The 14,317-nt window shown below is 44.6% G+C and overlaps 1 protein-coding gene and 1 pseudogene across 2 annotated transcripts; both read left to right on the top strand.

The window, feature by feature from the left end:
- Positions 1 to 2,711: 2,711 nt before the first annotated feature.
- On the top strand, positions 2,712 to 8,151 carry LOC128106153 (3 beta-hydroxysteroid dehydrogenase/Delta 5-->4-isomerase type 1-like). 2 transcript variants are annotated; one of them, XM_052731470.1, is made up of 3 exons: positions 2,712 to 2,856; positions 5,951 to 6,115; positions 7,340 to 8,151. In XM_052731470.1, exons 1-3 carry the CDS (start codon positions 2,712 to 2,714, stop codon positions 8,149 to 8,151), a joined length of 1,122 nt encoding a protein of 373 aa, XP_052587430.1. The 2 variants fall into 2 exon arrangements, with proteins under 2 accessions (XP_052587430.1, XP_052587431.1); XM_052731471.1 differs by lacking the exon at positions 5,951 to 6,115.
- A 4,590-nt stretch (positions 8,152 to 12,741) lies between these two features.
- Positions 12,742 to 13,677, top strand: LOC128106653 (3 beta-hydroxysteroid dehydrogenase/Delta 5-->4-isomerase type 2-like; annotated as a pseudogene).
- The last annotated feature ends 640 nt before the right edge of the window (positions 13,678 to 14,317 follow it).

Below are 14,317 nucleotides of genomic sequence, written 5' to 3'. Positions count from 1 at the left end.
TCCCAGCACTCGTGAGTGAGAGCCAGGCGGATCTCTGTGAGTTCAAGGCCAGCCTGGACTACCAAGCGAGTTCCAGGAAAGGCACAAAGCTACACACAGAAATCCTGTCTCGAAAAACCAAAAAAAAAAAAAAAAAAAAAAAAAAAAAAAGAAATTATGTCCTGAGAGGAGCCTGGGAAGCACATGGTCATAGACAGCCCTTTTTTTATTTCCCTTTCTCTTCCTGTAGTCCTATCTCACAATCAGTTACTAAAAATTATCCCTGCAACTTAGAGATGGCTACAACACCTGGAGAATTGTGCCCCTGTGTGCCCAGAAACATACAACTCATAAGAAAGGGGTGAAACATCCCATTAGTGGCCATTGTTAACAGACAGTGCTGGGTCAGACTGATGCAGAGGATGCCCGACATGAAAGTAATAGACCAAGAACAGTGGTTCAGACTGATGCTAGACGGCGAAGCTCAGAACTCCATGTGTTTGGCCTCAGCCTTCTACCATCAGCAGTGCCTCCAAGGAAAATTACACAAGAACTACAGGGGTAATCTTTCTGCTCCTTGGTCACCAAAAATATTCCATTAAAGGGAAAGGTAATAACAAGAAATGGTGGAAGCAGGAAAGCATAATGTGAAGGAATTCTGTCATCTGTGTAATCCAAATGGGTTGTGAGAGTAGCCGGTTAAGAAGAGCAATTCGGTTTTGAAAGCTGTACTGTGGCCATACACCAGGGTTCATACAGGACCCATGGCCACAGAAAGCAGGCTCTACCTAGTAAAAACTGACACTAGGTTATCCCCCAGTGGGGGAGCAGACCAGTAGACAGGATAAAAGGCACACATTCATTCATTAACTTGGCACCAAACATTAAAATATAAGAGCCGATAAGGTTACAAACTTGAAGTGTTTAAACCGGCATTATGTGATAAGCTGAACCACTTTTTCTTTAGTGTTGGTTGAGAAGGGTGTGGTCTCTAGCTGAGCAGCCCTCCCTGATGAGGTCCTCTTAGACCAAAATGTGCTGTTGAAGTCTTAGTGGAGGCCAAGTAGAAACGGGGAGGGGATAAAGACAAAGTTCACAGAAGAGGGATCTTTTACCAAACCTTTCCTGAAGTTCTTACCTCTTTTATCTGATTCTGTGGGAGCAGAAAGTGAATCTAACAAAGAAATCTTTCTCCAGCCTGATGTAAAACAGTAGCCATGCAAGCCAGAGGAGTGTGTGTGTATGTGTGTAATTGTGTGTGAGTGTGTAACATTTTGCTTTTCACATCTCTTCAAAGATCACCTCCCAATGCACCAAGACTCTGGTCTGAGGACCAGGATTCAAATAACTGAAAGTGCTATGCTAGAAACAGTGCCCGTGGAAACTTCTGTCAGACCTCCTGCGGGTCAGAGAGGGTGGGTGGTGTTGGGCTTAACAGTGAATGCTGCTGTATTGGCTAGTGGTCCAGATAGCCCACTAGTTCTACAAGATGTAGCTAACCCTACTACTGTGTGGGAGAGCGGTTACTTAGTATTCTAGCTTTGCTGCATGCAGCCTAGATGGGACAGTGGCCTCACCTAATGCCCCTTCCAAACATGAAAATGTTTGAGTGCTGATGAGTTGGGAGAAAAGGAGGAGTTCCTGAGAGAGCAGACGGGAATAACTGGGCTCTAACTTGAAGGGAATCTTGCATGACATCTACACCTCCAGCGAGACTAGAGGAAGATACAATATTATTTCATAGCTCAATTATACCAGATGCCTGAGAAGATGAAAGTTTAGGCTTGCCAAAAGTGTTACCTTCCTTTGTAACCTGATATGATCAAAAAGGAAGTGTGGTATCTGACTTGATTTGGAAGACATATTCATATAGTATAAAGCACAGTACTTGCTAATAAAGGTTGACAGGAATTCCGTTGATGTGGCGATTTCTTGAGTTACATATCTGTTTGGTATGAGGGATTTAGGGGTTTGTGTTAAAAAAAAAAAACAGGCTGTGGATTTTAATATTATCATCTAAATTGCTTTTCCTCTATGGTATGTGATTCAAGTATCATTCCAAAATGGGCTGTGTCTGATTGACAGAGCTTTCCTATTCCAAATGACTTCTGCCCCACAAACTCAAGGAAGGAATGCAGAAAAATTTTAAAAAACAGGACTTACTGGATTACCTATCCCATTTGATGGCACTTAGATAAACTTGTGTCCTATCACATTTCACTAAAATTGTACATGGTTCAAGTATAAATGTAATCTCCAAAAGATGCCCAATAACAGGTTCATGTGTTTCCGGCTAACTGAACATATAGAAGTTTATGGAGGTATGTTCCCCACAGCACGGGATCTCTGGAACCTTCCTTTGTGCCTCACCTTTTGTAGCCAACAAGCAAACATTTTTCTGAGTTCCATGAACTGCTTATGTAACTTGATCGTGTGCAGTAAGTTTGTGGCCATTTCTGAAGCACAGGTGAAATCGCCTGGGCTTGCAACAGGCATCTGGGTAAAGGAGATATCTTGGGGAAAAGAGACCCTGTGGGTCTAACAGTTTCTGGGTACACATCAAAATACATTGATAGTGCTATGGAAAAATTGTACCATGTCTTACGATCTGTGTTATGAGATTTTGGTGGGAGAAATTAAGCTTGAATAATCCCTGGCTCTCTCTTTCTAGCCATCTTCAGAATCACCCTACATTACCCCTGCTCTCACTGGATCGGCTGCCTGTGTTGACCATGCCTGGGTGGACCTGCCTGGTGACAGGGGCAGGAGGATTTCTAGGGCAAAGGATTGTCCACTTGCTGGTGCAGGAGAAGGATCTGGAGGAGGTCAGAGTTCTGGACAAGGTCTTCAAACCAGAAACCAGGGAGGAATTCTTCAGTAAGTCAACTTAAGGATTTGGCATAACATTCCAATTCAGCAGAACAATTGCTGACTGATTCAGGGAGGCCTTTTTAACTGTTAAGTAAATAAGGACACTTGCAGTCATAACACTGCTCCATGTCCACATTCAGCAGGAGGAAAGAGACCACAGAGCATAAAACTCACTGTAGAGATGAGGGAGGCTGAGTTTGGACTGACAATTTCTCTCTCCCTTTTCTGGAGCTCTTTAATGTGGAGTTGCCAATTGCTGGGTATTAGCCATAAAGATCATTAAGCTAGTGGGTTCAGTACTAGCTCCCTCTGCCATAACTGCTACTGTTCTAGTTGTTTTGTTCTGGTTTGCTCTCTGCGTGGGGAGAGGAGGAGGAGGAGGAGGAGGAAGGTGTTCTTTTAGTATTTTTGCATTCCTTCATTTAGCATTTGGGGTAGAGGGTAAATAAAAGAAGTAAAAAGAAGTAAAAAGATATATTTCTTTAAATATACAGAGACAAATATAGGATATTGGGCAGGGACAGGTAGACAGGAAAAAACAGAGATAGAGAATGAGATTGAGAAAGTGAATTTGAGCAAATGTATGCGATCATACCAAGGGACCAACAAAAAGCCAGTATCAGAACTGTCCATACCTCACCTGGACTATTTTTTTTATATTTCTCTCATTCCTCACTGGAGTTTATCATCACTAAGAATAAGGTTGCAGAATTCACTGGGGCAGGCCACAATTCCTTTGCCAATTTGTTATCTCAGTTACAACTGAACCAGCTGGTTTCATGGGATATTTTACCACCTAGTCAACCTCCAGGTCATTATAAGAACTTTGCAGGACATGGAGGTAAGGATGCTCACTCACCTGGACAGCAAGGATTTGAGTTGGGATAAGAAAGATGACTATAGCCGCAGCATCCGATTAATGAGGATCACAGACCAAGCCAGAGGTTCCCTCACTTACACTCCATTATTTTGTCCAGGGTCCAGCTCTTGACTGCAGCGTCCTCCCATTGTCTCTTTGTGACTCAAGCTAGCTCTATGCCCCCTCCTCTGCTTCCAGGGTAAACACACTCTATTTAAGGATCTGCCCTGCACACAGAACCCTCAATGGCCCTTTGAGACAACACTACTCTTCTACTCTGTCTTTGTTTCTGACTTCTTCAAATGCCAAGTTAGTCCTCTAACATTCTAATTGCTGCCTCCAGAAACTCAATATTAGCACACAGTCAATTCTATTTCTTCGAGTCCTGATGTCTAAGCCCTACTTGCAAATAGCCAAGGTTTGGTTTGGAAGAATAGCAGCATAGTGACTACTGTCAGGGGTAGAGATAGAGAGGGCCCTGCATAAAAATAAAGCCGACATTCCTGTGAGTGTGCTTTCTGTACCAGGCTCTGTGGTACATACTGCGACGACTAATCATTAGCTCTGTTTAACATTCCTGGAGTGTAGTTAATGTGTCTACACTCTATTTCTATAGATATATAAGTGCAGAAGTTCACTGACTTATCCAAATACCAAAGCAAAAATTAACAAATTGAACAGGAATCTAGGAAATCTAGCCGGAGCCTTTATAATCTTCACATTCATTGTGGGTAGGAGCTCCCTTGGGTCTCTCTCTGACTCACTTCACAAGACAGCAACACTCTACCGTGTTTCTGTGCCAATCTTTGCCACATTTAGGTATCCTAGATAAGGGTACACCAGAAAACACTCTAAGAGGCCTCTCCTGCGATCTCAGGTTCCCCAAAGAGCTCATGGATGAGAGTCTATTCCAAAACAGGTCTGGATTCCACATGTTTGTTCATCGCCATATCCCTGAACCAGTCTGTCTAAATCAATAGCAAAGGAGAAGAAGGATAGAATGGGCAGATAGGATCATAATCCGTGAATTCAACCCTCACACTGGTACCTGCTTCCCTGTGAGCAGTACCTTGTTTGCCTCCCTCTACTTCAGGACTTTCCGGGAGTTACATGAGGAGAGAAGGTGGCGAGGATAGGAAACATTTAGAAGAGAATTAGTGTTCCCAATCTGTTTGTGTCTCTAGAGATGTTTCCTCAGCACTGGATTTCTCCCACACATCTCTCTGTTGTTCAGCTTTATTGACAAGTTCAGTTGAGTGGAATGACTTCAAACTGCCTCGGAAATACTGACTGCAAGCAACCCCAGAGAATGGGCTAATAGCACAGGTAGACACAGGTCAAGGGAGGTGTCCTAGTCAGTGTAGCCATAACCGTGTCCAGAGATTTCTGGACACCCACTAAGCTCATCAACTAATTAGGGCCTAGATGACCAGTCTCTACAAAGTGTGGGCACGAAGAAAGGAAAATCTGAAACCTGGGTGAGAATTAAGAAGCCAAATCAAATGTAGGGTACTGGGCAACAACGCATTGGGACTCGGTCATTTTGTGAGCTGAATGACAAAATAACAGGCAGGGCTATTTGTGGGTTTCAGAGGAACCCAAAGATACTGGCATTGTACCCACTGCCTTGGGTAGATGGCTGTAAGGGATTCCCTGGAAAGCCACAGTTACAGCACAGACATCTGGTTTTTTGATAATATCTCAGGGACGAAGTTCTACTATCTACATATGTGAGCCCATCTATTTTTATTGTTAGTGCCTTCACTCTCCATGAGTCATGTCTGCCCAGCGAGTGGTACTGTGTTAACTCTTCCTTTTTGGTTCAGCACAGACTCAGGCAATACCAGGCTCTGGCTGAGACTCATACCCATGTGGCTTCCCTCTCAGATCCCACTGCTAGAAACAGGATCTTCCTCATCATAATCCTGAAACAGACATTCCATCTGCTAATCTCCCTTCTATCCAGCCACCACCATTACCTCCTGAGTCTCTTTGATGAATGGATCAATTTCCCATCACTCTCCTGAACAGGTTTCATGCCCCAGGCACATTTGATTGCTTCGTAATCTGATTTGTTTTCTGCTGTGGGAAAGAATGCATCTTCCTTCCTTATATCAGGCTTCCTCTCTAACATTTCCCCCACTCTGACAGTTTTTCATGAACAAGGTAACTGACGCCTGTGTACAGGAAACATCCCAGCCCACAGAAAAGCTTCCCAATGACCTGTCTTGTGTCCCACAGACCTACAGACAAAGACCAAGGTGACACTGCTAGAAGGAGACGTTCTGGATGCCCAGTACCTGAGGAGAGCCTGCCAGGGCGTCTCTGTTGTCATCCACACTGCTGCTGTCATTGATGTCTTGGGTGTTATTCCCAGACAGACCATCCTGGATGTTAATCTTAAAGGTAGAGTATCTGGACACAAAGTGAATGTTGTGAGGTTGAAAATGTCCACACAAATCAGGAAGGGATTCTCTCACCACAGAAGACCTGCCATGCTCTGATTCTAATGCTGTGCTCACCAGACACAGCTCGAGGATTTCAGGGCTATTACATGGCTAAGGACCAGCAAGTAGAAAGTATGTGGCCTAGGATGTGAGGTCACATCTATGTCACTCCAACTTGAAGGAAAGCTCTTCTGTGGTCGTCCCTGCCAAGGAAACTTTATTCCAACTCCAGGCAGTTGACAACCATCCACACTTTCCTCCTTTTGGTCAGACATAGACAAGCCCTTGCAGGTACTTGCTCTGCATGCTGTTAGTTCTGAGAGAGCTTCCAGCCTGACAAGGGTCTGCCATGACAGGAATTCCCAGCAGGGAACACACAGTCCCTTTTAGTTTTCTTCCAAGAGGAACAGATGAAGTCAGTCAGTGCTTGGATCCAAGATGAAAACTGGAAGACTATTTATCCCCTCTACTTTGTACAACTAAGTCAATAAAGTCATAGATGGAACCAAGAGTGCTTTACCATTGTGTATGCACTCAGGAACACAGTTGTGTCTCCACTTCTCCCCAAACCCAATAATCATTTGTTCCCTGACTCAGACTAGTTGTCCTTGTACAGTTTTATTCTCATCAAATGACAAAAAAAACCCTGTAGCTATGAAATGTCTGTGTAACATATTTTCACCTGTATACAACTGGATTTGAGCTTGAATGATGTTAATTCTTGAACAATTCTTAGTTAAAAAGAGCTATTCTTGTTAAAATAGTTTTAATTAGTTAAAAAGAGTATGATCTTTTGCTTTTGTACATCTAAAACACATGAATTTATATGCATGAATTTATATGCATAAAATTATAATTATTTCATGGTCACATTCAAAATGGATAAACAAGAAGCCTTAGGGGCTTTGGACACTAAAGGACACCCAGTTCCACACATTCATGCACAGAAACACACACAGGGCTTTGAACATAACAGCCTAGAGACTCTTGTTCTCTAGAACTACTTGTTGTCCCCGGAACATAGCAATGTAGCTAGCTGTGAGTTCAGAGAACAGGAAATGTGCACTGATCTGTAAAGGTTGCTCTCTTAGCCAGAAGATGAAAATAATCATGTAGCTCTGCACATGGTGAACCCCCTTAATTATCTATCTCCTGACACTGACAGTGTATTTTCTGTGATTAGGTACCCAGAACCTGTTGGAAGCCTGTGTCCAAGCTAGTGTGCCAGCCTTCATCTACACCAGCTCAGTTGATGTTGTAGGGACCAACTCCTACAAGGAGATTGTCCTGAATGGCCATGAGGAAGAACAACGTGAAACTATATGGCCTGATCCATACTCATATAGTAAAAAGATGGCTGAGAGGGCAGTGCTGGCAGCCAATGGGTGCAGCCTAAAAAATGGTGGCACTTTGCATACTTGTGCCTTAAGGCCTATGTATATCTATGGGGAAAAGAATCCATTTGCTTATGTTAAAACAATCAGGGCTCTCAATAATAATGGTATTCTGAATGTTACTGGCAAATTTTCCACAGTTAACCCAGTATATGTGGGTAATGTGGCCTGGGCACACATTCTAGCTACCAGGGGCCTACGAGACCCCAAGAAGTCACCAATTATCCAAGGTCAGTTCTACTACATCTCAGATGACACTCCTCACCAAAGCTATGATGATTTAAATTGCACCATGAGCAAGGACTGGGGCCTCCGTCTTGATTCCAGTTGGAGCCTTCCTCTGCCCATGCTCTACTGGCTTGCCTTCCTGCTGGAAACTGTGAGCTTCCTGCTGCATCCAATCTACAGCTACTGCCCTCCAATTAACCGCCACTTGGTCACAGTGTCAAATTGTGTGTTCACCTTCTCCTACAAGAAAGCTCAGCAAGATCTGGGCTATGAGCCACCTGTCAGCTGGGAGGAAGCCAGGCAGAAAACTTCCCAGTGGATCGGGTCACTAGTGGAGCAGCACAACAGGACACTGAACACAAAGACTCAGTGATGTGACAATCCCAGGGACATGGCCCTGGTTGCTGTCAGTTGGTAGTTGTCAGATCCTCGAGAAGGGACAGAGGCACAACCCAGGTCCTGCTGCCTCCCTTTGACACAGAGACCAACTTGGTGTCTTCTTCAAGTCACCAGATGCGTCGCCAGTCACTGGCTCAGACACAGGCTTTCTTCCCTCAGCACCTGCCCAGGGACACAGAGGCTGCTGTGTCTCTGCTGGAACTTCCAAACTATCCGTGCCTCTTGTACCTTAGAGCTCTCTCCATTGGTTTCATCTCCCCACTAAAAACATTTTTGGTCTCTGCAAAATTTTCTTTGCTCTATGAAGCTCAATCAAAGGATCAATTAATACTGATTAGTACATCATCTGCAGAAGTTGTTTTAGTCTTCTATTTCCCTTCTGTGACCAGGCAAGGCCATGCTGGGATCAGAAATGATCATTGATCTGAGGTGGATTGAGGAAAATCAGGGCCAGATTAGGGATAGGAGACTCATCCCTGGCCGCTGTCCTGTGAAGTGCACTAGATGACTAAATGACTGTATTTTATGTAATAGGGACTGACAGTGGGAATGCCAAAGTTCCAGTTTCTCCAGGAGACTCCCCAGGTCTAGGGGAAGAGCTTGAAGGAGGCGTCCTCTAGTGGACATTCAGAGTTACAGTTTTTCTCACAGCTAAATCTACACTTGTCTGTTTGGTAGTTTTTGTTCCAGGTTTCCTATAAAATTGCCAGTATGAGAACATAGAATAGAGGCTAAGAAAGTTTCTCTCCCTAGGTCTAGACAGAACTATGAATAAACCCACTCCCCCTTACCAGCTAATGCCTTATAGTTTTCTCTTTCTGATGCACAGAGTAATTGGCCAACTCTGTGCACCAGTTTTTTACAAGTCTATACAGTAGAGAGTACCTTTGGGTTAATACTCCTGGATTCCCTGGGTTAATACAACTGATTCCATCAGTTGGTGGGGCTGGAGGACAGAGAAATTACTCCTTTCCAAGCATGGTCGTACCAACTGCCAATGAGGGATATTGGTTAAGAGAATTGGCAATGTGCTCCAGCCTGACCTTGTTTGAAAGGAAGCTGTGCTACTGGAGCTGTGCTACTGGTCTGTGATTGGATAGTTCCTGGTAAACTGTGGTTAGGAATGCTTCATTCTTCTCACTTACTTTTTCCAGTTTCTAAGATTATGAAGAATGCTTGCTTCTAAGAACCCCTTGAATAGGAAACTGGCCCCTGTGCATTTGATCCCATTTTGTAAAGAGTGTTGGATAAGATACATATGCATTCAGGATTGCTGTCACATGGGAGTCTCTTCTCCTCACACCTAAAACAGCACAGGCACCAGACTCCAGACTCCATGCAGAAGCTCTCTCCTCCTGTGGGTTTAGGATTCCACACCTGGGGTGAACACAGCACTGGCACTCTCTCCCTTGGGTGTGCAAGGAATGTGACTTAGGAAAAAGGATATGCCGAAGTGAATCAGAGGTTTTGAGGCTTGTTTAAATGTGATCTTTAGCCAAAGCCTGCTCTGCTCTGTCCTTAGACCCTGGGAAGTGACAATCTGCCCTCACTTTTTAAACAGCATGTCTGTTCTGAACCTACCTGGGCATTCTAATTCTATGTGAATGCTCTTGTCCTGTTCCTTTTCGTCTGAATCTATGAAGACTGGCCCGATGAAGGCAAAACAATGTAGCTGCATCAGTTCTGTTAGAGAGGAGACAAATGTGCCCTCCAGCCCACTCTCCTAATGAGGGACAAGGCCCTTAACAGAAGTTTCAGGCATCTGACCCCAAGACACACATCTACCTCACAGAGAACATATCCCATTTCTGGAGTGGAAGGAACTCTAACAGCTCCTCAGGGAGATGGACATAAGGGCTTGGTCACTCTGTATCTTGAGCTATGCCACATTCACTTTAGAGTAGGGCCCTTCTGAAACATGGAAAAGAGGATGCCTGGCCCTTAGTGACCCTCTGGGAAGGAACCTTCATTAAACATCACACCTCAATGACCCACAACACTACCCCAGCACTAACTCTTGCTTCAGCCACTAAAATCATCCTCTAATCAAATAAACTAAAACAAGGCATTCAGCAAAACTTCATCTACCTGTGGAATTCTGAAAAGTAAAGAACTTGTGTACCTGCTATGGTCCATTTTTGCATCAAATTAGGTTTTCCTTATATAGCCTATGTTACCATTCTGGTATGTCTACTATAAAAACAGTTGTGTAAATGTGTGTGTATAAGTATGTGAATATTATCATCATATTATGCCTTTCTCTACTGACTTTCCATTTGCACTTGTGTGTGTCTACTTGTGAACCACAGCAGGTGTGTGTAGAAGCCAAAGGACAAGATGTGGAGTTAGTCCATCCAGGAACTGAACTCAGATTATCAGTCTTTGAGACAGGAGCCTTTACCTACTTAGCCATCTTACCAGCCCTTAAGCTGAAGTTGGAAACACAATGCAGAGACTGTGTCTCTGACTGATAGTCCTCACTCCATAGCCCTTTCTTCTGCTGCCTCTGAAAGAAAAACTATTAGGGAAGGTTCTTATTTCAGCTCACTCTAGCTGACATGTTAACATTTAAGAGTTAATTCTCAGCATGGGCAATTAATTCTCAGCCACATCTGAGTTAAAGTCCAGCCTGATCTACAGAGTGAGTTCCAGACCATCCAGAGCTGTTACACAGAGAAACCCTGTTCCAAAAAAAAGAGAGATGGAAAGAGAGAGATGGAGGGACAGAGACAGAGACAGAAGAGAGAGAGAGAGAGAGAGAGAGAGAGAGAGAGAGAGAGAGAGAGAGAGAAATAGGCACACAGAGAGATAAAAACCAAGCTAATTCTCATAGGAGATTAAAGGGGAAAGTACACGAAATATTGCTGTTGTTTTAGCTTAGACATTTACAAAAAGAGTAAACGATACCATTTTCAAAGGATGTAACAGACTTGCAGGGCCCTCTCCTCCCACCCTACTCCCTCCATTCCATGGGGACTCCTGGAACCTTGCAACAGACCCAGGTTTCCTCCTTCCTCCATCCATCTGTGTCTGAAGCCTATATGTATAAAAGCTCTCTACTTGGAACCCACACTGGACTCCAGTGGGAGACTTCCACTGTCCTTCATGCCCTCCATTATACTTTCTCTCCTCACCCCCAGTCCTGTAACAGCCTGCTTGCAGGAGCCTGTCCCTCAGTCCTACTTCCTTACCTGGGGACCATGCTAAACCTTGCAGCAGACCCGGCTTTCCTCTTCCTGTGGATCATCTCACTGCCCACCCCACCCCCAACACACTCCTAGCCTTTTCCCAGACCTTCCTGTTAGCCTCCAATACCAAGAAGCTCTTTGTACCTGGGACCCCAGTGGCTACATCTGGCAGGGACTCAGATAGGGGAGTCACACCATCCTTCCTGTCCTCCATTATGATCTCTCTACTCTCACCCTCAGATACATAACAACCTGCATACAAGTCCCCTTCTCCCACCTCAGCTCCATTCACTGGAGACTCCAATTCTTGCATCAGAACCAGGGTCCCCCTAGCCCATTCAAGCCTGTCTCTCCAGATTCTTCTGTGCCTTAGGTCAACCTACTTACAGAAGGCCCACTTTCTATCATACCTCCAACTTCCTGGGGACCCCATCACTTGATGTAGACAGGATCCCCTTGGCTATTTCCTGGAGCAACTCTTCAGCCTTTTTCCTAGCCCACCTCTATTCCTCTTTGCCACCATCAATCTGCAGAAGCACTGTAGAAGTCTACCACCACACTCTCCTAAGATCAAGAGAGGGCAACAGGAACCAAACAACAGAGCACCCACACAACAAAGACCAGATGTCAACACCTAAAATCACCTCAGTCACAAACCCAGAAGCCAAGACATCAGCATGGAAACACAAGGACTTCAAAGCAGCAATTCTGAATATGTTCAAGGACCTTACAGAGATATGAGAAAACCCTTAATGACGTCTATGAAAACACAAAGGAACAGTGAGGGACATGATGAAAACAGTTCAAGACATGAAAGTAGACATGGAATGGCTTAAGCAAACCCAACCTGAGATAAAACTGGAAATGAAAAGATAAGGAAGTCAAACTCAAACCTCAGAGTACACAGCACAGAAGAGAGAATCTCTGGTGTTGCAAAAGAAATGGATACCTCAGACACAGAAAATGTTAAATCTCCACACAGCTCAGCAACCTTTGCTCGGTCACTAGGGATGGTCCTTGTGACAATTTCTCAGCTGTCCTTGTATGTGGCTGTATGTTTTTCTTAATTTGAAAATTGCTTCCCAATAATGAAATGAGAAATTGTCATCTTTAAAACTATATTGACAAATCATAGACTAGAAATACTCTGGTCTTTTCCAGAATCAAAGTTCTTGGTCAGAATTACACACGCACATACACACGCACACGCACATGCACACACAGAGAGAGACAGAGACAGAGAGGCAGAGACAGAGAGACACAGACAGAAACACAGACAAACAGAGAGATCTCTGTAAAGGCTGAAAGTCTAGAATCCTTGGCTCCCAGATAGTAGATGTCACCCCTGTCATTTTTTTTGGTTGTGTTCCCACACCATGGCCAGGCTGATCCAGGAACAGGAAAGAATGTACCAGGGAACTGGGATCAAGGTGGAAATGAGCAGTAATCATGTGGACATTTTGGTTTGTTTCCTTATACTAACAGTGTGTTGTCTGTGATTAGGTACCCAGAACCTGTTAGAGGCCTGTTTCCAGGCCGGTATGCCAGCCTTTATCTCCACCAACTCAGTTCATGTTTCAGGGCCCGACTCCTACAAGGAGATCATCCAGAATGGCTGCGAGGAAGAGAATCATGAAAGCACATGGCCTAATCCCTGCTTCTATAGCGGAAAGACGGGCGAGAAGGCAGTGCTGGCAGTCAATGGGTGCATCCTGAAAAATGGTGGCATTTTGCGTACTTGTGCCTTAAGGCCACATACATTTATGGGGAGGGAAGCACATTCCTTTCTGACACAATTCTTAGGACCTTCAAAATTAATGCTGTTCTGGATGTTACTGGCAAATTCTCCCCAATCAACCCACTATATGTGGGTAATGTTACCTAGGAACACATGGTTGCCAGGGGCCTACAAGATCCCGAGAAGTCACCAAACATCCAAGGTCAGTTCTACTACATCTCAGATGACACCCCTCACCAAAGCTATGATGATTTAAGTTGCCTCTGGAACAAGGCTTGGGGCTTGTACCTTGATTCCAAGTTGGAGCCTTCCTCTGCCTGTGGTATCCTGGCTTGCCTTCCTGCTGGAAACTGTGATCTTCCTACTGCATCCAATATACAACTACCGGCCTCCTTTTAACTGCTGCTTGGTCACAGTGTCAAATTGTGTGTTCACCTTCTCCTACAAGAAAGCTCAGCGAGATCTGGGCTATGAGCCACTTGTCAGCTGGGAGGAAGCCAGGCAGAAAACTTCGCAGTGGATCGGGTCACTAGTGGAGCAGCACAAGGGGACACTGAACACAAAGTCTCAGTGATGTGACCATGGCAGGAACATGGCCCTGGGTGCTGTCAGGAATTGTCAGATCCTCGAGAAGGGACAGAGGCACAATCCAGGTCCTTCTTCCTCCCTTTGACACAGAGACCAACTTGGTGTCTTCCTCAAGTCACAGGATGCTTTGCCAGTCACTGGCCCAGACACAAGCTTTCTTCCCTCAGCACCTGCCCAGGGACATATGCGCTGCTGTGTCTCAGCTCCTAGTTCCAAATTCTCAGCACCTCTTGTACCTTAGAGGTCTCTTCATTGGTTTCAACCCCCCACTAAAAGAATTTCTCATCTCTGGAAATTTACCAATGCTTTATGAAGCTCAATCAAAGGATCAATAAATATTGGTTAATACATCATCTGCAGATGGTATTTTTCTCTTCTGTTCCCTTCTGTGTCCCAGCAAGGCCATGCTACGATCAGAAATGATCATGGATCTGAGGTGGATTGAGGAAAATCGGGGCCAGATTAGGGTAGGAGACTAATCCCAGGCCATACTCCTTTGCGAGTGTACTAAATGACTAGATGATCATATTTTATGTAATAGGGACCCTGACAGAAGGAACGCTGAAGTTAAAGTTTTTCTAAGAGATTCCCTACTTGGGCCAGAAGGAGGCTCTTTCTTCGGAACA

The sequence above is a fragment of the Peromyscus californicus genome, unplaced genomic scaffold (genome assembly GCF_007827085.1).
Source record: "Peromyscus californicus insignis strain IS unplaced genomic scaffold, ASM782708v3 Scaffold_9__1_contigs__length_137607984, whole genome shotgun sequence".
Classification (NCBI taxonomy): Eukaryota; Metazoa; Chordata; class Mammalia; order Rodentia; family Cricetidae; genus Peromyscus; species Peromyscus californicus.
The sequence above is the reverse complement of the archived record's forward strand: the minus strand, read 5'-3'. Positions and strand labels throughout refer to the sequence as shown.